Consider the following 23,791-nt stretch of genomic DNA (forward strand, 5'->3'; position numbering starts at 1 on the left):
ATATTTTGTCCTTAATGGTCCCTGAGAGCTTAGGCCATCTTCCAGCCATCCTCCAGTCTAGAGGATGGATCTTCGAGATACAGACGCATAAACTTTCTTTGATGTTCTCCTCGATTTGTCACTGTAATCTGTACTTCACATCAGTGCTGGCTGTGTGACAACTGAGTGGTGGCTATGACATGCTCCAAAGTAGATGGAAGGGCCACTGGTGGAATTCAAGCAGATATCTTTGTCTTTTTTTTTTTTTTCATTTTTTAAAAAAACATAACCTTATATAGATGCGTTTCATGTAGCATCCATTTCACTCTTGTAAGTGTACAATTCAATGGTTTTTAGTATATTTATATAGTTGTACACTCATCATAACAGTTTAATTGTAGAACATTTTCATCGCCCCTAAAAAGAGATTCTGTGCCCATTAGCAGTCACTTTCCACTCCCACATCCCAGGCAACCATTGTCTATCAATACTTTCTGTCTTTATAGATTTGCCTATTCTGGCTATTTCATTTAAATGGAATCATATCACTGTTTATAATAGCCAGGACATGGAAGCAACCTAGATGCCCATCAGCAGACGAATGGATAAGAAAGCTGTGGTACATATACACTATGGAATATTACTCAGCCATTAAAAAGAATACATTTGAATCAGTTCTAATGAGATGGATAAAACTGGAGCCCATTATACAGAGTGAAGTAGGCCAGAAAGGAGACACAGATACATAGAACAGACTTTTGGACTCTATGGGAGAAGGCGAGGGTGGGATGATCTGAGAGAACAGCATCGAAACATGTATATTATCAAGTGTGAAACAGATCGCCAGTCCAGGTTGGATGCATGAGACAAGTGCTCAGGGCTGGTGCACTGGGAAGACCCAGAGGGATGGGATGGGGGAGGGAGGTGGGAGGGGGGTTCAGGATGGGGAACACATGTAAATCCATGGCTGATTCATGTCAATGTATGGCAAAACCCACTACAATATTGTAAAGTGATTAGCCTCCAACTAATAAAAATAAATGGAAAAATAAATAAATAAATAAATGGAATCATATAACATATGGCCTTTTGTGACTGTCTTCTTTTACTTAGTATCATGTTTTTAAGGTTCATCCATGTTGTATCATAAGTCAGAACTTAATTTTTTAAAACTGCTGATTAGTGTTCCATTATATGGATATACCACATTTTATTCACCCATTCATCAGCTGATGGACATTTGAGTTGTTTCCACTTTATAGCTAATAAGAATAATGATGCTGTGAATATTTATGTGCAGATTTTTGTGTGGACTGATATTTCCATTTGTCTTGAGTATTTATACCTAGGAATCAAATTGCTGGGTCATTGCTGGGTCATTTGGTAACTTTGGGCTTCCCTGGTGGCTCAGATGGTGAAGAATTTTACCTGCGATGCAGGAGCCCTGGGTTCGATCCCTGGGTTGGGAAGATCCCCTGGAGAAGAAAATGGCAACCCACTCCAGTATTCTTGCCTGGAGAATTCCATGGACAGAGGAGCCTGGTGTGCTACAGTCCCTGGGGTTGCAAAGAGTCAGGCATGAATGAGCAACTCATACTGGACTGGACTGATGGTAACTTATGTTTAACAGCTTGAGGACCTTCCATACTGTTTTCCAGAGTGGCAGTGTCTATTGCATTTTACAATCCTACCAATAAAGTATGAGGGTTCCAGATTTTCCTCTTCCTTAACAACACTTGTTATTTGATTTTTAGGGTTTTTATCATAGCCATCTTAGTGGGTGTGAAATGGTATCTCATGGTTTTGATTTTTATTTCCTTAATGAATAGTGATGTTGAGCATCTTTACATGTGCTTATTGGCCATGTGTATAACTTCTTTGGAAAAATGTCTACTCATATTTTTTGCCCATTTTTCCTTGGATTACTTACCTTTTTATTTTTGAGTTATGAGTTCTTTATATACTCTGGATATAAATCCCATGTCATATATATGATTTGCAAATATTTTCTCCTGTGCATTGTCTTTTTCCTTTCATAATGACGCTATTTGAAGCACAATATTTTTAAGTTTGATCAAGTTTAATTTATCTAATGTTTTTCTTTTGTCCCTTATGCTTTTGCTTTCATATCTAAGAAACCATGGCCCATATCAAGTTCATGAAGATTTGTTCCTGTGTTTGCATCTACAAGCTTTATAGTTTTAGCTCTTACCTTGAGCCCTGTGGTCTATTTTGAACTCATTTTTCTGTACAATGTGATGAAGGGGTCCAGCTTCATTCTTTTGCATATGGATTTCCAGTTGTCCCAGCAGCATTTGTTGAAAAGAGCCATTTGTTTTATCTGCTTGTTCAGTCACCATCCCTCACCATGATATTCTTTCACTAGTTAGGTGAGCTCACGGGGTCAGGGTGAGAGAGGCTAGCACCCACCAGCGACACAAATAGTGCTATAAATGTCAGGGATTTAAGCTTTGCCATAAGGGAACTGTATAAGACTTACTTCAGGTCCCAGACCAGTTCATTTTAGAGTGATAAGGAGCAACTTAACACTCATAATTTTTTAAGACCTGAAGAGAGGACAGCCAGACACATGATGGTTAGTCTGTATAGCCCTTTATCGGTTAGGGTCCTGGGAGAGAATTAAGCTCTGATGCCCTTAAACATCTATGGTATATAGTAAGTTAATCTCTCTCCAGTGCATTTAGAGTGGTTGTTATTATATACCATCTTTGGGAAAATTGAGAAAAGAGTCACAAAGCAAGTTGCAAAATGGTCATCAGCTTTTGGGGAAATTAGCATTAGAACTGACCTATTAATAAGAAACAAATTCTGCTTCAGATACCATCATTGTCTACTCCATATAGGAGAGAGGAACTAATAAAATATTCTCTCCAAGTGAGCTGCTGAGTCCAGGTTATAAGTAATAAACAGCTCTTAGATTGTGTTATCATTAATGAACTGCCTATAAGGACAGAAGTGGGGTTTTCTTAGAAATAATTTGGCTTGATTGTTTTTTCCCATATTTTATGTATCTGCTAAGGATGGATTTTGGGAAAATAGAATTGCTTGAACAGTTTAGAACTAGAGGGTGTTGTGTGGCAATACTGTGACCGAACCTGTGCCAGCTTCTGTGGCCTAAGCTCTTCTCTGGAACCCCAGGAGGTGTCCTGCGGTACCCCAGGGCATTCCAGGGAGCTTGCGTGGCAGGGTCCGCTTGCCTGCATGAAGTTCTCAGTGTGGTTGGGATTCTGTTTCCCTTCTCTCTTCCTGTTTGTCAACAGTAGAATGAATATCTGTGGGATTGATGATTGGCATCTCTAATGGGAATCTACCATTTCCAAGAAGAGAAAAGGCAATAAAAACTCACTTCTTAGAAGCTGTCCTCAGAATTCCATGGGAGAAATCAGGGTCCAGGGTGAAGGCTAAGAAGATTTTTCTTATCTAGAGATCCCAGTTTATATTCCTTCAAACAGTGGTTCAGCTGATTGAGAAAAATGAGGTAACAGTCACTCAAATAACAAAGAAACTGACTTCTTTCCTATGTAGAAGTCTGAGTTGGTGAGTGGTCCAGAAGCATACCTGTCCAGAACCCAGGTCGCTTCTGTCATCATCTTTCAGATCCTGTGAGGGTTGCCTTTATCCCTCACAGAGGGATAGAGGTGGCTCACCTCTAACATGTTCATGTTCCAGGTCCCAGAAAAGGGAAGGGGACCAAATGGAGAGAAAATAAGTTACTTTTAAGGACATAATTCAGAAGTGGCATACATCATTTCTCTTGGATACCTTTCACCTAGACTTAGCCATATGGCCTCACCTACTTGCAAAGAAGACACAGAAATGCGGCTAGTTTTTAGTTGCATGGCCACATGCCTAGCTCAAACTGAGGAGGAGATGCTACTGAAAACAGGAAGGCACAAGAATATGATTGGAGGACAGTCTGCCACATAACCTTCAATGTACAAGCCTCACAGTGTACAGTTCTAAACTGAGAGATTGCCTGATGCAAAACAGCCGCAGGTAAAAGAAACACCTCACTGTTACTCCCTTATTTTCCTCCTTGGAAACCAGGCCAATTAGAGCCCAGCCTGGAACAGTGAGTAACAAGGTTAAGAGAACCTAGACAGACTCTAGAAGCAGGTCTTAAGAGGTGAGGCAAGTTGGACGCCTTTGCTGAACTCTTGAGAGGTTTTTGAAGCTGGATCCTGTCTTTGCATTCTGCAGGGCTCATTTGGTGGCAAAACATGAAGAGCAACTTGAGCTAGTGAAACTGTGTTCATTATTATAACAATACAGGGGTGACTCATTGAACCCAGGGACATGGATGGATTGGGAGAGAGGACCATATTTCTATAGGCTTTCCTCCTGATTTGTCTATATTTTCTGGCATTTTTATCTGTGAAATCTTCTCAACCATCTTCGGCTCCAGATATTACATACTCACTGTGCAGGGCGCAGGCTAAACCAAACTCTTAACTCGAACCCACATCCCTGGGAGAGAGAATCGGGCAAGCTTAGCACAGGCTAGCATCTGTTCAAGTGTGAAAACAGAGCTGACTGTTTCATAGAACAAATAGGACTGTATGCCTGGGGCCTGTCCCTATAGAGGAGGGGAGGGGGATGGATACAATTCCCGGGGAAGGGAAAACTGTTATAAGCTGGCACACTTAGCGTAGTGTAGAGGCATCCAGCTCTGGTCAAGATGTATTTTCATAAAACTTTTTATTTTCTAATAATTATAGATTCATAGAAGATTAAAAATAGTACAAAGAAGTCTTGTGTATCTTTCATGTAGCTTCTCTCAATGGTTACATTTTACCTAACTTATAGTAAAATATAAAAAACAGGAAATTGACTTTGGGACAGTATATGTATAGGTCTATGCCATTTAATCACATTTGTATGTCTTGTAACCACCACTGTAATCAAGATACAGGAGTCACCCCTACCTCATCCTCTTTTCTATTCTTTACCTGTGGTAACCACTGATCAGTTTTCTGTCTCTCTAATTTTGTCATTTTCAGAATGTTACACACATAGAATCACACAGCATGTGACCTTTTGAGCTTTGCTTGTTTTCACTTAGCATAATGTCCTTGACATCTGTCTAAGTTGTGTAAATCAGTACTGCTAAGAAGTATTCTATGCTATGTATGTACCACAGTCTGTTTAGCCATTCATCTATTCAGAGACATTTTGTTTGTGTCTAGTTGTCGAGTATTACAAATAAAGCTGTTGTGAGCATCTGTGTACAGGTTCTTGCGTATACATATGTTTACATTTCTCTGTAATAAATGTCTAGAAGTGTGATTGTTGGGTTGTGTGCTAAATGTATATTTAGTTTTTAAAGAAACTGCCAAGTTGTTTCCTAAAATGACTGTACCATTTTATCTTCCCACCACCAGTGTATGAGATTCAGTGTCTCCACATCCTCACTAGCATTTGATCCTGTCACTAGTTTTTAAATTTAGCTGTTCTAATAGGTGTGTAGTGCTATCCCATGGTGGTGTTAATTTGTTTTTCCCTAATAGAGCATCTTTTCATGTATTTGCCATCACGTGTCCTCTTTGGTTATGTGTCTCTTCATCACGTTTGCCCATTTTCTAATTGAATTGTTTTTTAACATTGAGTTTGGAGAATTCTTCATATATTCTAAATACAAATCAGTTACATCTGTGGTTTCCAAATGTTTTCTCTCGGTCTGTGGGTTATCTTTTCATTCTCTTAAAAGAGTCTTTTGCAGAGCAAAAGTTTAACATTTTTGATGAAGTCCCAACTTACTGATTTCTTTTCCTTTTATGGATTGTGCTTTTCTTGTCACCTCTAAAATCTCTTCACCAAGCTCTAGGTCCTGATGATTTTCTCTTATATTTTCTTCTAAAAGTTTTATAATTTTACACTTTACATTTAGGTTGGTGATCCATTTTGTGTTAATTTTTATATAAAGTGTGAGATTTGGGTCAAGATTCAGTTTTTTGCCTATGGATATTGAATTGCTTCAGCACTTTCGTTGAAAAAGCTGTTCATTTTCCATTGACTTGCTTTTGCTCATCTGTCAAAAATAATCTGTACTAGTGTGAATCTCTTTCTGGGTTCTTTATTCTGTTCCAGTGATCTATGTGTCTTTCCCTCTGCCAATACCACACAGTCTTGATTGCTATCTTTATTACTTTACCACTTGATACTATAGTTATATAATAAGTCTTCTGTTTTTCCCACTTAGTATTTTTTAAAATTGTTTAGCTATTCCAATTCCTTTGACTTTCCATTTAATTTTAGAATACTTTTGTCTTGAGCTGCTAAGATCTTGCTGGGATTTCCATGGGAATTATGTTAAACCTTTATGTCAACCTGGGAAAAGCTGACATCTTTACTGTGTTGAGTTTTTCAATCCATGAACATATATTTCTCCATTTACTTAGATCCTATTTATTTCTTTCATTTGTGCTGTGTATTTTCAGCATGTAAGTTCTATATATGTTGTGGTATATCTAAGATTTTCAGTGAGTTTTATAAATAAAATTATAAAAATCTACATTAGTTTATCTGATCATGTGATTCTCTTTTTCACCTGTTAAAGTAATGAATTATATTGATTGGTTTTTAAATATTGAATCAGTCTTGCATCCCTGGAATAAACTCCTCTTGGTCATGATTTATAATTCTTTTTTATATTGCTGAATTCTATTTGCTAATATTTTATTAAAGATTTTGCATCTGTATTCAGGAGGAGTAGTGTATCTAATTTCTGTCTTGCTGGGCTGCCCCTTTCCCAGTCCTTTGGCTAGAGAGAGCAGAATTTTGGGGAGGCTTTTTATTGTCTGCTCTCATTGGCATTTATGGGATACATATGAAGTGAAAAAGAAAACCCAGGCAGTTCGTGGCTATTCTTTCCTTGGGTACCAAGTTCCCTAGCGGGTTTGCCTTCTTCACTCTACTTTGCAGAGTCATCTTATATTATTCTGTATATTATGTCCAGTGTTTTACTGTATTTAGTGGGAGGACTAGAGAGAAATGTATCTACTCTGTCTTGTCCTGAAACCAGAAATCCAATCTTGTAAAAATCTTGTATAAAGTATATTTTGGAGCTTCTTTCCTGCCTATTTATGGGTAAAAAACTAATGTTTAAACTTGTTGGAGAGGGAGTATGTCTTATACAGGTGAATAGGGTGGCTCGTATAGTATACATTCTCTGTACACTGTCATCAGATCTCTCCAGTGGTCACAATGCTTCCTAGTTTAGTCACTCTGGCTCCCAGGGATCACAAACATGTTTGTTTTTCTAGGGGAACTTAGATGGTCCTTTTGCTCTGAGGATTCAGTATTTCTTGCTGTGGGATATAAGGCTGTAGGTTCTACAACCACATTGACGGTTTTGAGGGGGAAAGTAGTTGCTAAGAAAAATTAGGGCCAGTCAGGCAGTGTAAGCAAAGACTGTAATGGGCCAGTTGGGACGTGTGTGGTCACCTTAGTTATACCTGTTCTGTGAATTTACTGTTGACTTACTTTGGAAAGACTGGTATTAAAACAATTTTGTGTTTTTCTCAAGTGCCACAGATGTATGTTGGTGTATGCACTTGCACACACACACTCACACACAAACATACTTAGGCATTCATGCCTAATAATAAAGAAATGAAAGAGAGGTATTTAGGTTGACTAAGTTAATGTAGGATTTTTACTGAAAAGGATGTTTTTCTATTCTTTGCCTTCAGACTTGCCCACAGGGCCACCTGCAGGTCTTTGAAATGCCATTAATGATTGCACAAAAAGGGTATTCCAGTTAATGTCGTTTGTCAGGAAGAAATGCTTATTAAATGCCTTTGGATAAATGGAACAAAACGTGTTTGAAAAGGCCCAATTCACAGCTTTTCTTCAAGTTGTAAAATGGAAACAGCTTCAAGTGTAAATAATTCATCCCAAGAAACTTATTTCCTTTGGTATGTGCCTGCCTGCCTGTGAATATATGATTTTATTTTTGGAGCTCTGTGATGTTAGCCCCTTGTTAGTTTAGCACTTCTCATGAATCAGAGAGTTCTGACCCACAGAGATCTGGACCTCTAAGTTCTGTGTCACTGAACTGTTTGTACTTTTTAATAGGCAGTCTTCCAAACAGAAGAAGGCTATTCAAACTGCTATCCGCAAAAATAAAGAGGCAAATGCAGTGCTGGCCCGTCTGAACAGCGAGCTCCAGCAGCAGCTCAAGGTAAGGAGCTTCCTGATTGGATCACCAGGCTGTGTGTCTGGTTGTTGTGTTTTGTTTTGACAAACACTGGCTGAGCATCTGGTTCTATTCCTGTTGGTAAGACTTGCTCTTTGTTCTCAGACTCCTTTTGGAAGGCAGAGAGTTTCTGTATTTGTTTCATGGGTTGGTTCTTGTTAGAGGAAGACTCGAAGCTTTAATATGCAAGCTACATATTGGGTGCTAGTTAAAAAGACAGAGAAGCTATTACAAAGCTCTTTGAAGCATTCTTTATTGTCCAAAGCTTCTGGGTAAACCCCTAATTTGTCAAGGTCCTCTATGAATGATGCTATACTTATTTCAATGGAAGAGGGTGGCCCTGATCCTCTCAAAGGCTATCTCCTCCTCTTGGAAATGTTTCCACATCACCTCAAGGACATCTCCTCTGTCCTTATCACCTGTTTCTCTTCACCATTATTCTCCCCTGTATTATTAGTTTCCCAGGGCTGCCCTGACAAAGTGCTACAAACTTAGTGGCCTAAAAGAACAGCAACTTACTCTGCCAGCTATGGTGGCTAGACTTCTGAAGCACAGTGTCTGCAGAGCTATGCTCTCTCTGAAGGCTCTAGGGGAGAATTCTTCCTGTCTTCTTCCCAGTTTCTGGTGGTGGCTGGCAGTCCTTGGCATTCCTTGGCTTGTAGATGCATCACTTCAATTTCTGCCTCCACACGCTGTCATAAAGTTTTTTCTGGTCTCTGTGTATCTGTGTCCAATTCCTCTTTTCATCCTTCCCTCTTCTTATAAGGATATACTGGTCATTGGGTTGGGGCCCACCCTAATCTAACACAGTCTCATGTTTTTACTAGATTATATCTGCAAATACCTTATTCTATAGAAGTTCACATTTACAGGTACTGGGAGTTGAGTTAAACACATCTTTTCAGGGCACCCCTGACATCCCTTGATTTTCTACTGGATCATTGCCACCCACACAGAAACATGCTCTAGTTGTTGTCCAGTGTATTGACCCCCACATCCTCCTTCAGCTGCTGCCCTGTCTCTAGTCTCCTTCACAGCCAAGTTTCCTAAGAGTTGTTATTTACTGTCTCTGCTTCCTCAGCAACAGTTTTCTCTCCCTTGACTTTGCTGTGGCTTTTACTCTCCTTTACTCACACCCCTCTTACAGCCACATTCAGTGGGCCTGTTTTAATACTATTTGGATTTTCAGAACCTGTGCCATAGACCATTGACAGTTCCCTCCTCTGAAATGTCTTTTCTAACTGGTTTTCAGGATGTCATACTTTCCGTGTCCTTCTCCTTCACTGATGATTCCTTTTTATCAGTCTGTACTGTCTCTTCATTTTTTATTTTCTCTTTCATTCCTCCCCACCTTTGCCCTATTTTTTTTTTTTTTGGCTGCACCACACAGCTTGTGGGATCTCAGTTCTACAGCCAGGGATTGAACCTAGGTCATGGCAATGAAAGGCTGGAATCCTAACTGTAGGCCACCAGGGAACTCCCCTAATATTTTATTATGAACATTTTCAAGCATGCAAGAAAGTTACACAATGTTGGTTCTGCCATTCACATCTCACTACACTTGTTTTATCACATATCTGTCCTTTTTTCTATCCTTCTTATCTATCCTTCAGTCTATCATATTTTTAACATGTTTTCAAGACATCTGTGTGTGTCCCCTGAATATTTTAACATGCATATCATTAACTAGAGTTAAATATTTTTACAAACTTTCCTTATATTGTACATTTTACATACAATGAGTGCACACATCTTAAGTATACACATGCTGGCTCTTTTTAAGTGTGTATACTAATGGTTCCTAACCCCATATCAAGATAGAGCACATTACCATCTCCTGGGAAAGCTCCCTCATACTCCTTCCCAGTTAATTTCTGCCATGCTTAACCCCTCTTCTAAACTTCTTATGCCATATTGTTGCCTCTTCTATAACTTTATGTAAACAGTGTCCTCCGACATGTACTTTTGTGGAAAGCTTCTTTCACATAGCATTGTTTTTGAGATTCATTTTCATTGTTTATGTCTCAGTAATCTGTTCTATTTTATTGCTGAGTGGTATTCTACTGAGTGAATATGCTATAGTTTGGTTATTAATTCTCCTATTAATGGACACCTGGAAATTCTAGTTTTTACTATTTTGAATAAAACTGCATTTTTTAATAACTCTTTATGTGGGAATATTTTCTCATTTCTCTTGGGTAAATTTCTAGGATTTAGGATTAGTAGGTAATATGATGATTGTGTGTGATTAGTTAGAATAGAAGCTACTAGAGCTTTTCCCAAAGTGGTTGTAGCATTTAGTATTCCCATCACTACTATGTGAGAGTTCTGGTTGTTCCTCATCTTCACCAATACTTGGTATTGTTTTAATTTTTATCTAGTCCTGTGGTGATGTAGTTTTTATTTTACATCTCCTTAGCACTTTTCTATGTGATTATTTACTTTTCATATTTTATTTTGTGAAGTGTTTTTTCCAAATGTTTGGCCATTTAAAAATCATTTTCATATGGCAGTTCTATTTCCAGTTTTTTAAGGAATCTCCACACTGTTTTCCATAGTGGCTGTACTAGTTTGCATTCCCACCAACAGTGTAAGAGGGTTAGTTTAGATCTTTGGCCCATTTTTTGATTGGGTCATTTATTTTTCTGGAATTGAGCTGCAGGAGTTGCTTGTATATTTTTGAGATTAATCCTTTGTCTGTTTCTTCATTTGCTGTTATTTTCTCCCATTCTGAAGGCTGTCTTTTCACCTGCTTATAGTTTCCTTTTGCATACACACCAAGGAAAAAAGATCTGAAAGAGACACGTGTACCCCAATGTTCATTGCAGCACTGTTTATAATAGCCAGGACATGGAAGCAACCTAGATGCCCATCAGCAGACAAATGGATAAGAAAGCTGTGGTACATATACACTATGGAATATTACTCAGCCATTAAAAAGAATTCATTTGAGTCAGTCTAATGAGATGGATGAAACTGGAGCCCATTATACAGAGTGAAGTAAGCCAGAAAGATAAAGACCAATACAGAATACTAACGCATATATATGGAATTTTAAAAGATGGTAACGATAACCCTATATGCAAAACAGAAAAAGAGACACAGATGTACAGAACAGACTTTTAGACTCTGTGGGAGAAGGCGAGGGTGGGATGTTCAGAGAGAACAGCATTGAAACAAGTATACTATCAAGGGTGAAACAGACCACCAGCCCAGGTTGGATGCATGAGACGGGTGCTCAGGGCTGGTGCACTGGGAAGACCCAGAGGGATGGGATGGGGAGGGAGGCGGGAGGGGGGATCGGGATGGGGAACACATGTAAATCCATGGCTGATTCATGTCAATGTATGGCAAAAACCACTACAATATTGTAAAGTAATTAGCCTCCAATGAATAAAAATAAATGAAAAAAAATTAAAAGAAAATAAATAAATCTTATCACATCACACACACACAAAAAAAATAAAAATCATTTTCAGTCTTTTTTGTAGAGTTGCAGGTAGATGCTTTTTATATTTTCTGTTGCCAGTCCTTTGTTGAGATATATATTTTATGAATGTTTTCTTCCAGTCTTTATTTTGCCTCTTAATTTTCTTAACTATCTTTCCATGAAAAGAAGTTTTTAATTTTGATAAAGTCTGATTTACTATTTTTCCTTTTATGGTTATTAACTTTCTTCCTATTATATAAGGAAACTTCGCCTACATCTAAATTATGAACATATTCTCCTATGTGTTCTTCTAAATGCTTTATTGTTATAGCTTTTACATTTAGATCTGTGATACATTTGTGTTTTTTAAACTATTATTATATACTAAACTATTATTTATTTATTATAAAGCTGTATATATTTGATGTATGTGACATGAGTTTGGAGGTAATTATACATCCATGAATCTGTCACAATTTATGCCATAAACTGCCCATCCCCTGTAAAAATTTCCTCTTGCCCTCATTATTATTGAAGCATAGTTGCTATATAATATTACACAAGTTATAGGTGTACAATATAGGGACTTACAATTTTTAATGGTTCTGCTTCATTTATAGTCATTATAAAATATTAACTATGACTTCCTGTGTTGTATAATATATCCTTGTAGCTTATTTTATACCAGTTAGTTTGTATCCATTAATTCCCTCCCCCTATAATGCCCCTTTACCTTTTCCTCTTCCCACTGGTAACCGTTAGTTTATTCTTTATTTATTTGGCTTCACTGGTTCTTAGTTGTGGCATGTGGGATCTTTAGTTGTGGCACATGGGATCTTTAGTTGCAGCATGTGAAATCTGTTTCACATGCAAACTCTTAGTTGTGGCATGCGGACTCTTCATTGTAGCATGTGGGATCTTTAGTTGCAGCATATGAATTCTTAGTTTTGGCATGCACACTCTTAGTTGTGGCATGCAGGATCTTTAGTTGCAGCATGGGACATCTAGTTCCCTGATCAGGGATCAAACCCAGGCCCCCTGCATCGGCATCATGGACTCTTAGCCACTGGACTACCAGGAAAATCCCTCCTTTTTATTATATTCACTAGTTTGTTGAATTGTTTTAAATTCCATGTATAATTGATCTCATGGGCTTCCCAGGTGGTGCTAGTGGTAAAGAACCTGTCTGCCAGTGCAGGAGATGTAAGACACATGGGTTCAATCCCTGGGTCGGGAAGAGCCCCTGGAGGAGGGCATGGCAACCCACTCCAGTATTCTTGCCTGGGAGATCCCATGGACAGAGGAGCCTGGTGGGCTATAGTCCATGGAGTTGCAAAGAGTCAGACACAACTGAAGCAACTTTAGCATGCACGCATATACAGAATTTGTCTTTCTCTGACTTATTTCACTTAGCATAATGTCCCAAGTTCATCCATGTTGTTGCAGATGGCAGAATTTCATTCTTTTTTATCACTCACATAATTATAATTTCTTTTATGTGGTGAGAACATTTAAGATTTACTTTCTTAGTTTTTAAGTATATAATACAGTGTTGTTAGCTATAGTCACCATGCTATACATTACACCCACAGAACTTATATATCTTATGACTGCAAGTTTGTACCCTTGCCCAACATCTCCCCATTTCCTGCACCCACCTCCCAGCCCATGGCAACCACCATTCTACTCTGTCTCTATGAAGTTGACCTTTTTAGATTACACATATAAGTGATATCATATGGCATTTGCCTTTCTCTGTCTGACTTATTTCACTTAGCATAGGGCCCACAAGGTCCATCAGTGTCACAAATGGCAGAATTTCCTTTCTTTTGGCTGAATAATATTCTGTTGCATGTATGTACCACATCTTCTTTATCCATTTGTCTGTAGATCGAAACTTGTTTCCGTATCTCAGCTATTGTACATAATTCAGTGAACGTGGGAATGCACATATCCCTTTGAGATCCTGATTTCTTTTCCTTTGGATATACCCAAAAGTGGGATTACTAGATCTTATGATGGTTCTTTTTTTAATTTTGAGAAACCTCCATACCATTTGTGTAGTTGCTGGATCAGTCCACATTCTGACCAACATTGCACAAGCGTTCCCTGTTCTCCATATCCTTGCCAACACTTATCCCTTATCTTTTTGATAATAGCCATTTTAACAGATGTGAGGTGATATCTCATTTTGGTATTGATTTGCATTTCCCTGATGATTAGTGATGCTGAACATGTTTTGTGTACCTGTTGGCCATTTGTTTTAGAATGCTGTGTTTCCATTTTTATTTGTTTCAAGATAGTTTTTTATTTCCCTTTTGATGTCTTCTTTGACTCATTGGTTGTTTTGGAGTGTTTTGTTTAATCTCTATGTATTTCTGAATTTTCTAGTTTCCTCTTGTTACTGATTTCTAGTTTAATAACTTTGTAGTTGGAAAATGTATTTGGTATGACTTTGATGTTCTTAAATCTGCTAAGACTCATCTTATAACCTATCATATGATATATCCTCAAGAGTATTTCATGTGTGCTTGAGAATATGTATTCTGATTCTAGTGGATGAAATGTTCTGTATGTCTGTTGGGTTCATTTGGTATAGTTCAAGACCAACATTTCCTTGTTACTTTTTTGTCTGGATGATATACCCACTGTTGTAAGTGAGCTATTGATGTCCCCCATTATTACTATGCTCTTGTCTATTTCATCTTTTGGATTTTTTAATATTTACTTGATATATTTAGGTGCTCTGATGTCGGCTGTATATATATTTATGACTGTTATATTTTCTTTATGAGTTAACCCCTTTAATATTATATAATGACATTCTTTGTCTCTTGGTACAGTTTTTGGACTATATCCTTTTTTTTTTTTTTTAATTTATTTATTTATTTTTTTTCCAGTGGGTTTTGTCATACATTGATATGAATCAGCCATGGATTTACATGTATTCCCAATCCCGATCCCCCCTCCCACCTCCCTCTCCACCCGATTCCTCTGGGTCTTCCCAGTGCACCAGGCCGGAGCACTTGTCTCATGCATCCCACCTGGGCTGGTGATCTGTTTCACCATAGATAGTATACATGCTGTTCTTTTGAAATATCCCACCCTCACATTCTCCCACAAAGTTCAAAAGTCTGTTCTGTATTTCTGTGTCTCTTTTTCTGTTTTGCATATAGGGTTATCGTTATCACCTTTCTAAATTCCATATATATGTGTTAGTATGCTGTAATGTTCTTTATCTTTCTGGCTTACTTCACTCTGTATAATGGACTATATCCTGTTTTATCTGGCAAAAGAATAACTACCCCTCTTGTCTTTTGATATCTACTTGCATGGAATATCTTTTTCATCCCTTCATTTTTTTCTATGTGTGACCATAAAACTAAAGTGAGTCTCTTATAGGCAGCATGTAGTTTGGTCCCTTCTGTTTTTTTAATCCATCTATCTGCTCTATAGATTGGATTGGAGGACTTAATTCATTTACATTTGAAGTAAATATTAATAGGTAAGGATTTACCCTGTTAACTGTTTTCTGGCTGTTTTATAGTTTTCTTGTTCATTTCTTCCTCTCCTACTGCCTGCCTTTGTGAATTCATTATTTTCTGCAATAGTATGCTTTGATTGTCTTCTCTTTATCTTTTGTGAATCTATTGTAGGTTTTTGTATTTGCTTTGTTGTTATCATGAGGCTTACATAACACATCTTGTAGGTATAACAGTCTATTATATGCTGATAACTTTGCGTATAACAACTTACCCTTTTGTTTTTGAACAAAAGCAAAAAAAGCAAAAACAAAAAAAAGGGCTTCCTTTGTGCCTCAGCTGGTAAAGAATCCGACAGCAATATGGGAGACCTGGGTTTGATCCCTGGGTTGGGAAGATCCCCTGGAGAAGGGAAAGGGTACCCACTCCAGTGTTCTGGCCTGGAGAATTCCATGGACTATACAGTCCACCAAGAGTCGGACATGACTGAGTGACTTTCACTTTGTTTTTGAATTCATAATTTACTTTTCATATTTTATGTTCATTAACAAGTTATTTTAGCTATGGTTATTTTTAATACTCTTTTCCTTTAGCATTTATACTAAATTTAAGTGGTTAATACAGTGCCGTATTAGAGTATTCCAAATTTGACTATATACTTACCTTTACCCCAGTATATTGTATGTTTTCATATTACCAATTAGAATCCTTTCATTTCAGCTTGAAGAACTTCTTTCTACATTTCTTGTAAGGCAGATCTGGTGGTGATCAACTCCCTTGACTTTTGTTTGTGTGGGAAAATCTTTTATCCCTCCTTCATTTCTGAAGGATAACTTTGTTGAATAGAGTATTCTTGTTTGGTAATTTTTTTTTCTATGAGCACTTTGTATTATCATCTCACTCTCTCAAAGGGTGCTAAGAAATCCACTGATAGCCTTATAAGAAGTCCCTTTTAAGTTGTAAACTTCTTTTCTCTTGCTTCTTTTAAGATTTTTCTCTTTGAGTTTTGACAAGTTTATTATAATGAATCTTAAAGAGGAACTCTTCAGTGGAGTTCGTTTGATGAACTTTGAGCTTCATGAACTCTCCATATTTAGAAAGTTCTCAGCCATTATTTCTTCATATAAGCTTTCTGTCCTCCTCTCTCTTCACTTCAGGAACTCTAATAATTCACAAATTATTTCTTTTGATGACATTGCATAGATCATGTACCTTTCTTCATTCTTTTAAATTTCTTTTTTATTTGTTCTCCTCTGGCTGGATAGTTTCAAAACCCTTGAAGCTATATATCTTAGATTCTTTATTCTGCTTGATCCATTCTGATGTTGATGTTCTCTATTATATTTTTAATTCATTCATTTTCTTATTCAGCTCTAGAATGTCTTGTGGCTTTATGATTTCTATCACTTTGTTAAACTTCTTGTTTTATTCATGTAGTATAGTTTTCCTGATTTAATTGATGTCTTTCTGTGTTTTCTTGCAGTACATTGAGTTTCCTTAAAATAGCCATTTAAATTCTTTATTGGGTAAATCCTATATCTCCTTGTCTTTGGGATGGGTTACTGGAAGATGATTGTAATTTGGTGGCATCATGTTTCCTTGAAGTTTTGTGTTGCTATCTTCACATTTGAAGTAGCAGTTACCTCCTCCCAAACTACTTTCCATCAGCCCTGTTAGAGATTCTGACAATTTCTCAGATGTTCTATGGATGCACTTGCTCAGCACTTATTGTTCCTTCTTATGACACAATTCTTAATCTTGTATGCCTTGTTATCATCCTGCAAAACACAAGGCCAAGTGCTGACAGCCTCCCTTTTATTTTGCCAAAGATGGCACTACTGCTCAAATTTGTGGTCTCTCATGGCCTACAGATTTGGGCCAGCAAGTCTTTCTGCATGTGTTCACTCACCATCAGGAATGTTAACAAGGAACTGGCCACAGGTTGATGGTGTGTGTAAGGCCCATGGAGTGCTGAAATGCCTCATAGGTAGTTGGAGGATGCCCAACTTATGGGCAGGGTTATGGGTGGGCTTCTTGATGGCACCCCATGGGACATTTAGTAGGACCCATGTTCCTTTAATCCCTTTTGGGAGTCCTGTCTGCCACTCTCCCAGCCTTTTCCTCCTCCCCACCTCCAGTCATGCAGTTCACAATTCAGTACTCTACCTGGGGAACTTGGTTACTCAGGTATGCACTTTCCTGGGAGAAATCATGAGCCAGAATCTTTTCTAGTCATAAACTGTGCTGCCTTGGGGTAAGGTGATGTGAGTAGTCAAACAGTTCTTCTTACACTCCCAGTGCATCCAGACTTGTGTTATTTTCCTCTAACATTTTGCTTGAAACTTGGACTTCCACAAAAGTTCTTTCATCTCTGGGTGATTGTCTAAAACAGTGTTTCCAAGAGTTTCCTGGACTGTGGCTGAGAAGGCCTAGAGCTGTTTCTTGGACCCTGCTGGGTGCAGAGCCAGAACTGAGATCTGTGTGCCTATTACCAGATGCATGGCTGGATGAGACACATCCTGGTGTCTCATATATGGTGCTGGATCCCATAACTCCCACAAAAACACTTTGTGAATGGATGTCAAATTGTCATTGACAGGGGGACATGGACAAGGGATGTCTTATTCAGCCATGCTACTGACATCACAACTGGTAGTTTTAAGTTTTTAAATGAACTTCCATAGTGTTTTCCATAGTGAGTGCACCAGTATCTATGATCCATTTTGAATTAAGTTTTATGTATGTTGTAAGATTAGGGTCAAGGTTCATTTTTTCCCATATCAGTATTTCATTAATCTAGTATCATTTGTAGAAAAGTTTCTTTTCCTTCTTGGATTACTCTGATGCTGTTCTCAAAATCTAATAACCATGTAAGTGTGATTTATTTATGGGTTCTTACTCCATTCGGTTAACCTGTTTGTTGATCTTTATACTGGTACTACATGGTCTTGATTTCTGTAACTCTTGAAATCAAGTAGTATAAATTTTTCACTATTCTCTCTCTAACTGTTGAGATTTTAGAAAACCTGTCAGTGGTTCTGAGTGTGTAAGTATTTGCAAATTGTTTCTTAAAATTTCATTTCCTAATTGAGTTTATGAAGGTCACAGAATATAAGGTCACACAGAAAACAATCATATTTCTATATACAAGTAATAAACAAACAGCTTGTCACAGAAATTTGAAAAACAATAGTATCCACAATAGCTTGTTCCCTCTGCCAAATGAACTACTTAAGTATAAATTCATCTGTATGCTGAAATGTGCAAAATGCTGCTAAAAGAAATCTAAGAAGACCTAAATAAAGGGAAAAACATACATAGCTTGTGGATTGGAAGATTCAGCATAGTAGTTATACTATTTTTCTCTAGGGTGATCTATAGAATCCTTGCAGCCAATCAAAACCCCAGTAGGATGTTTTGTAGACATAGATCAGCGAATCCTATAATTTATATGTAAAGGCCAAGGAACTGGAATAGCTAAAACAAATTTGAAAAAGAAGAACATTGTCCCAGAGATCCCTAAGGTTTTCCTCATTTCTTTTGATTCTTTTTTCTTTTTTCCTCTCTGCTTCATTTATTTCCACCATTTTATCTTCTACCTCACTTATCCTATCTTCTGCCTCCGTTATTCTACTCTTGGTTCCCTCCAGAGTGTTTTTGATCTCATTTATTGCATTATTCATTTTTAATTGACTCTTTTTTATTTCTTCTTAAAAAAAAAAAAAGAGCAAAGATGGAGGAATCACTTTCAGTATCAGGCTTCAGTAATCAAGACAGTATGGGATTAATGATGAATCAGTGGAGCAGGATCAGAAGTCCTGAAGTAGACCATGTGAATATAAGCATTTGATCTTTGACAAATGTACAAAATCAGTTTATTGAGGAAAGGATAGTCTTTTCAACATATTGTTTTGTAACAATTGGTCATCCATCTGTAAAAGCATGAACCTTGACCAAAAAATCTCACTTTTGATACAAAGATTAACTTGAAATGAGTCATAGAAGCAAATGTAAAACATAAAAGTATAAATTTAAAGCCTGTAGGAAAAAACATAGGAAAAAGTTTTTGTGACCCAAGGTTAGAAATGATGCCAGAAGCACAAACACAGAAAAAGTCAATAAATTGGACTTTATCAAGATTAAAAACTTTAGCTCTGTCAAAAACACTGTCAAGAGAATTAAGAGACAAGCTATAGACTGGAAGAAAATATTTGCAACCCATGTTTTTTGACAAAGGACTTGTGTCCAAATTATATAAAGAACTCTCAAAACTCAGTAATAAGAATTCTCAAAGCTCAACCAACCCAATGTAAAAATGGGCAAAGGATTTGAACAGATACTTCACCAAAGAGGATATAAGGATGGCAAATAAACATGTGCAAAGATATTCAGCATTGTTAGCCATTAGGCAAATGCAAATTGAAACCATGATCACAGACCACCACACACAGTGATAGAACTGCTAAAACAGAAAATTGTGACAGCATCAAGTGCTGTCACCTGGAACCCTCATGAATTGGTGGTGAGAATGCCAAATGGTACCCCACTCTGAAAAATCATTTGTCAGTTTCTTGTGAAGTTATATATACACTTAACCCTGTGACCCAGCAGTACATAAACATTAATAACAATTTTACATGATAGCTGAAACTTGGAAACAACACCGATATCCTTCAAAGGATGAATGGATAAACTGAGTACAATGAAATAGTATTCAGTGAGCAGAAGGAGTGATAGACACAGTAATTTGAATGAAACTCAAAGGCATTATGTTGAATGAGACAAGCCAGTGTCAAAAAGTTAGGTACTACATGATTCCTTTTATTTGACATTCTTGAAAAGGCAAACTTTTGTATAGTGCTGGAAATACAGACCACTGGCTGTCAAGGGTTATTATGCCTGTGGTAAAGGTTTATATGTCAGTGAGTAGTACCAGGGAGCTTTTTGGTTATTGGAACTGTAATGTACCCACTTTGTGGTGGCAGTTACTCAAATCTATATGTGTTAACATTTGTGGAACTATACACTAAAAGGAAAATAGTCAACTTTACCATATGATAAAAAATAAAATTTTGAAAAATGTCAAACGTCATTCTGTTTTATGAATCTTTGTATGTGACCTTGTTTTTGTTTTGCATTTTGCTTTCGCTTCCCCTCTACCCCCACCTCTTGTGTTGGCATAGGTCACTGTTATCCACTGGTCTCTATACTTCGTAGGCCTTTTAAATTTGGAAACCCATATTCTTCAGTCTTGGGAGTTTTCTTGATTTTTATTGACCCCCCATTTTCCCTGTTCTCCCTTTCTGATATTTTTCTGACACTGAACTTCTTAGTTTTGTTTTCTAACTTCTCTCTTCTAGTTTCGTTTTTTGGTCTATATGTAGAGATTTACTTATTAAGCTCTAAACCTCCTATGCTTAATAACCAAGAGTTCATTTTTTTTCGTTCTCTGCTTGTTTCTTTTTGATGGCATCCTATTCTTGTTTTATGGTTGTAATATCTTCTCTTAATTGTAGTTTTTCTTCTTCCTCAATACTTTTTTATTTTGTTGTATATACTTCTCATTACATACTTTCCTTCAATAGCTGATACTTTCCTTCAGTAGCTGATGGTCCTTCTCTGCTTATATTTAGGAGGAGGATGAGAATGCAGATTGCAGGTGCATAGCCTGTTGTGGGACTTATCATCTTTGAGCTTCATTCTCCCCCAATTTGACTGAGCTGTAGAGTTGGGGAATCCCCAAAGACAGTGTGGTTGGCTTTTTCTTCTTGGTCTGACTGGACTCCTCAAGGAAGAGCCTCTTCTGGTCTCTTGCATGTAAGGAACACGTGGTCCAGTGGAGCAGAGGACTCTGGTTCTCAGTATTCAGGGTATTCATTTAACCCCCCTATTTCCAGTCTAGTTTTTTGTCCTTAACTGTATCTGTGTATTGGTATTCCAGAGGTCATCTGTTTTGCCTTTCAAAGGAATAAATATTCAGTGTTCTACCCTAGTGGCAAGAAGAATTTGGAAATCTGATTACTTCTGAATCAGACTTTCAAGGAACACTTCTTTAAGACAATCCTCTTTCCTTCTTTCACTTTCACTTTCATAGATATCTGAGACTGCCAGTTTGTGTCTTTTAGGGATTCTTCTATGTAAAATCAGACTGGTTCTTGTTTTATCTCCATCCTTAGCTTGCAGTGCACTTTTATTTACTTGATCTGAGGAAGTGAAAAAGTTCAAGGTCTAGCTAACAGAAATCTGAAGAATCATCAAGTGGAGCTCTAGTCATGGCCTCTCAGTCAGTTCCCCGACTGAGTTTACAGATACAGAAGCCTTGAATAAAGGGGCATCTTAGTTACCTGCAAGAAGGACCCCACTCTGCAGCCAAAAGTTTATATTGTTAGACTTTCCCATAGAGCCTTGTGCCCTTTTACCAGTGTGACTGTGCACTGGGGAAAAGGGACTCATCAGGTTTGGGGAGGTTTACTGAACACAGGCTCTAAACTGACATTCATTCCTGAAGATCCAAAATGTCCCTATGTTTCACCAGTGAGAGGAGGAGCTTCTGGAGATCACGTGATCAGTTGAGCTGAAGCTCAGGTACATCTCACAGTGCGTCCAGTTTATCCCCAAATCCACCCTGTGGTTATTCCGTCCAGTTCCATCAGGCATCATTGGAACAGACGTATTCAGCAACTGGGAGAATCCCCACACTTGTTTTTCTTGAATTAGCTAATTCATTCAGCATTAATTAGTTTGCCTTCCAGCTTACCAGTTTTATTGCTATCACCTCTTCCCTGTTGTCTTCCCTGTCCTTCTGTGTCTATGACCCTCACCCCACCCCTAATTTAAAAAATTGTTTTAGAGTTCCAGTAGGGGATGAGTTTGGTACATAGGTTCAGATCCAGCTTTACTTGGAAGCACCATCTTTATTATTTTGCTGGGTGATGGTACCTAATCCTATGGCTTTGAAGGCCATCCAACCTCACAAATTTATGTCTAAAGCCCCTCTTCTCTTTCTTCTAAGCTCTAGACATGCATTTACAACTGCTTACTCTACTTTTCTCCTAATATACACATCTCAGATGCTTCATTCCCAACTGTCTCCTTGAAATGTCCATTTCTCATCCAGTCTTCTTGTTCTCAATTAATCCCACACCACCAGCCACCCTCTTGCTCAATTCCAAATCCTCTTCCTTCTTTCCTACATCAGCTTTATCAACATGTCCTATTAGTTCTAGATTTAAAGTATGTCCAGAACCCATCTCCTCCTCTCTGTGGCTACTACCTTGATCTAAGCCATTTTCGTTTCTCACCTGGTTTCATAAGTAACCTCCTAAATGCTCTCTGCTCCGACTCTTGTCCTGCTACAATCCATTGTCTATACAAAAGACAGAGTGAGAATTCTGAATTTGAAATTAGGCCACATGCCTTTCCTGATTCAAAGCTTTCATTGCTGTGCCCCTTCACTTTGAATGGCATCCACACTCCTTACTCTGTCTGCCGGGTCCCTGCCTAACTCTGACTTTAGTTCCTGCCAAGGTCTTCATTGTCCCCTCTGTTTTTGGTCACACAAGTCTTGTGGTTTATCAAACCACACCAAGCTTGTTCCCTCCTTTGCAGCCTTGGTTGTTGCCATTTTGTCTCATTGACTATCCTTCACCTGTATCTTCACGTAGCTCACCTCTCACTTCATTCAAGTCTCTTCTCAGTAGCATCAGCTCTGAGAAGCCTTCCCTGACCACGCTCTCCACCTTTCTCCCAGATCCACCATTACCCTCTATTACAGCAGCTTATTTCCTTCTGAAAGCCTCCTGAAAGTATCTCTTTGGTTTTTTTTTTAAACTTTCTTATCTTTCTTCAGCCATTTGAGTATAAGCCCTCTGAGGGCATTGGGTTGAACTGTTTTGTTCCTTGGTGGTATCATCACACCCAGAGCAGAACCGGGCCCTTAGTACATATATATTCAGAGCCTGTTGGATGGTAGGAAGGAGGGTAGGTAAATAAACTCTTGTTGAGTTCCGTAATGATTTTCGTCATGTTTGTTCTTCTGGGATGTCTCAGAATTGAGCCTTTATATAGACTTCTTTTCCACCTTGACTGATTCTACTTCAGAATGCCTTTATGTGCTCTCCTTGTCATTAGGTCTGTTTTAGGGCTCAGAGTTTGAGTTCCCAAATAGCAGACTGCAGATCCTCTTTTCTACCTTTAGCCACACCTTCAGCCACAAATGCAGGATCCTGGATGACACTTTAGTGGAAGGACAGCCAGTATCCTTTCTTATCCCTTGGTCCTGATCCAGTATGGTGCTGGATTAGAAACAAGAGATTGGAACTAGAAATGTAGTCCTGATGACCCACCTCTCAGTATTAGGAGTCTGCTTTTGCTTTTCTGCTCCCTTCTAATCAGTCTTTTTATTTTTAACATCCTTCTGTGCCAGCCACTGATCCTGTTAAAAACTGAGTGTGAGATTTAGGTGTGGGGAGGAGGGAGGGTTGATCAATTAGTTTCGTTTCATCATCTTAAGAAAAGAATTGAGAGACTACAAATTGTGAAGCCTCCTGTGTCCTGTCACCAGCTTCAAATACAATGCCTCCCAGTCTACTCATCCTTGAGTTATATGGCACCTGAATGCTTGTGGGTCCAGTCATAAGTTTCTTTTTAATATCAGATGAAGTGGGGATGATCCCAATAAAT

General features: G+C 38.1%; 1 protein-coding gene across 3 annotated transcripts in view; it reads left to right on the top strand.

Annotated features, from left to right (window-relative positions):
- The window catches only part of REPS2 (RALBP1 associated Eps domain containing 2), a 258,187-nt gene that overhangs the window by 228,724 nt on the left and 5,672 nt on the right, over window positions 1–23,791 (top strand). For all 3 annotated transcript variants that reach the window (XM_043459392.1, XM_043459393.1, XM_043459394.1), the window contains one exon: window positions 8,077–8,182. In XM_043459392.1, coding sequence (XP_043315327.1) covers window positions 8,077–8,182 — 106 coding nt within the window. The remainder of the gene's footprint in view (window positions 1–8,076; window positions 8,183–23,791) is intronic.

Source organism: Cervus canadensis, chromosome X (genome assembly GCF_019320065.1).
Source record: "Cervus canadensis isolate Bull #8, Minnesota chromosome X, ASM1932006v1, whole genome shotgun sequence".
NCBI classification, from domain to species: Eukaryota; Metazoa; Chordata; class Mammalia; order Artiodactyla; family Cervidae; genus Cervus; species Cervus canadensis.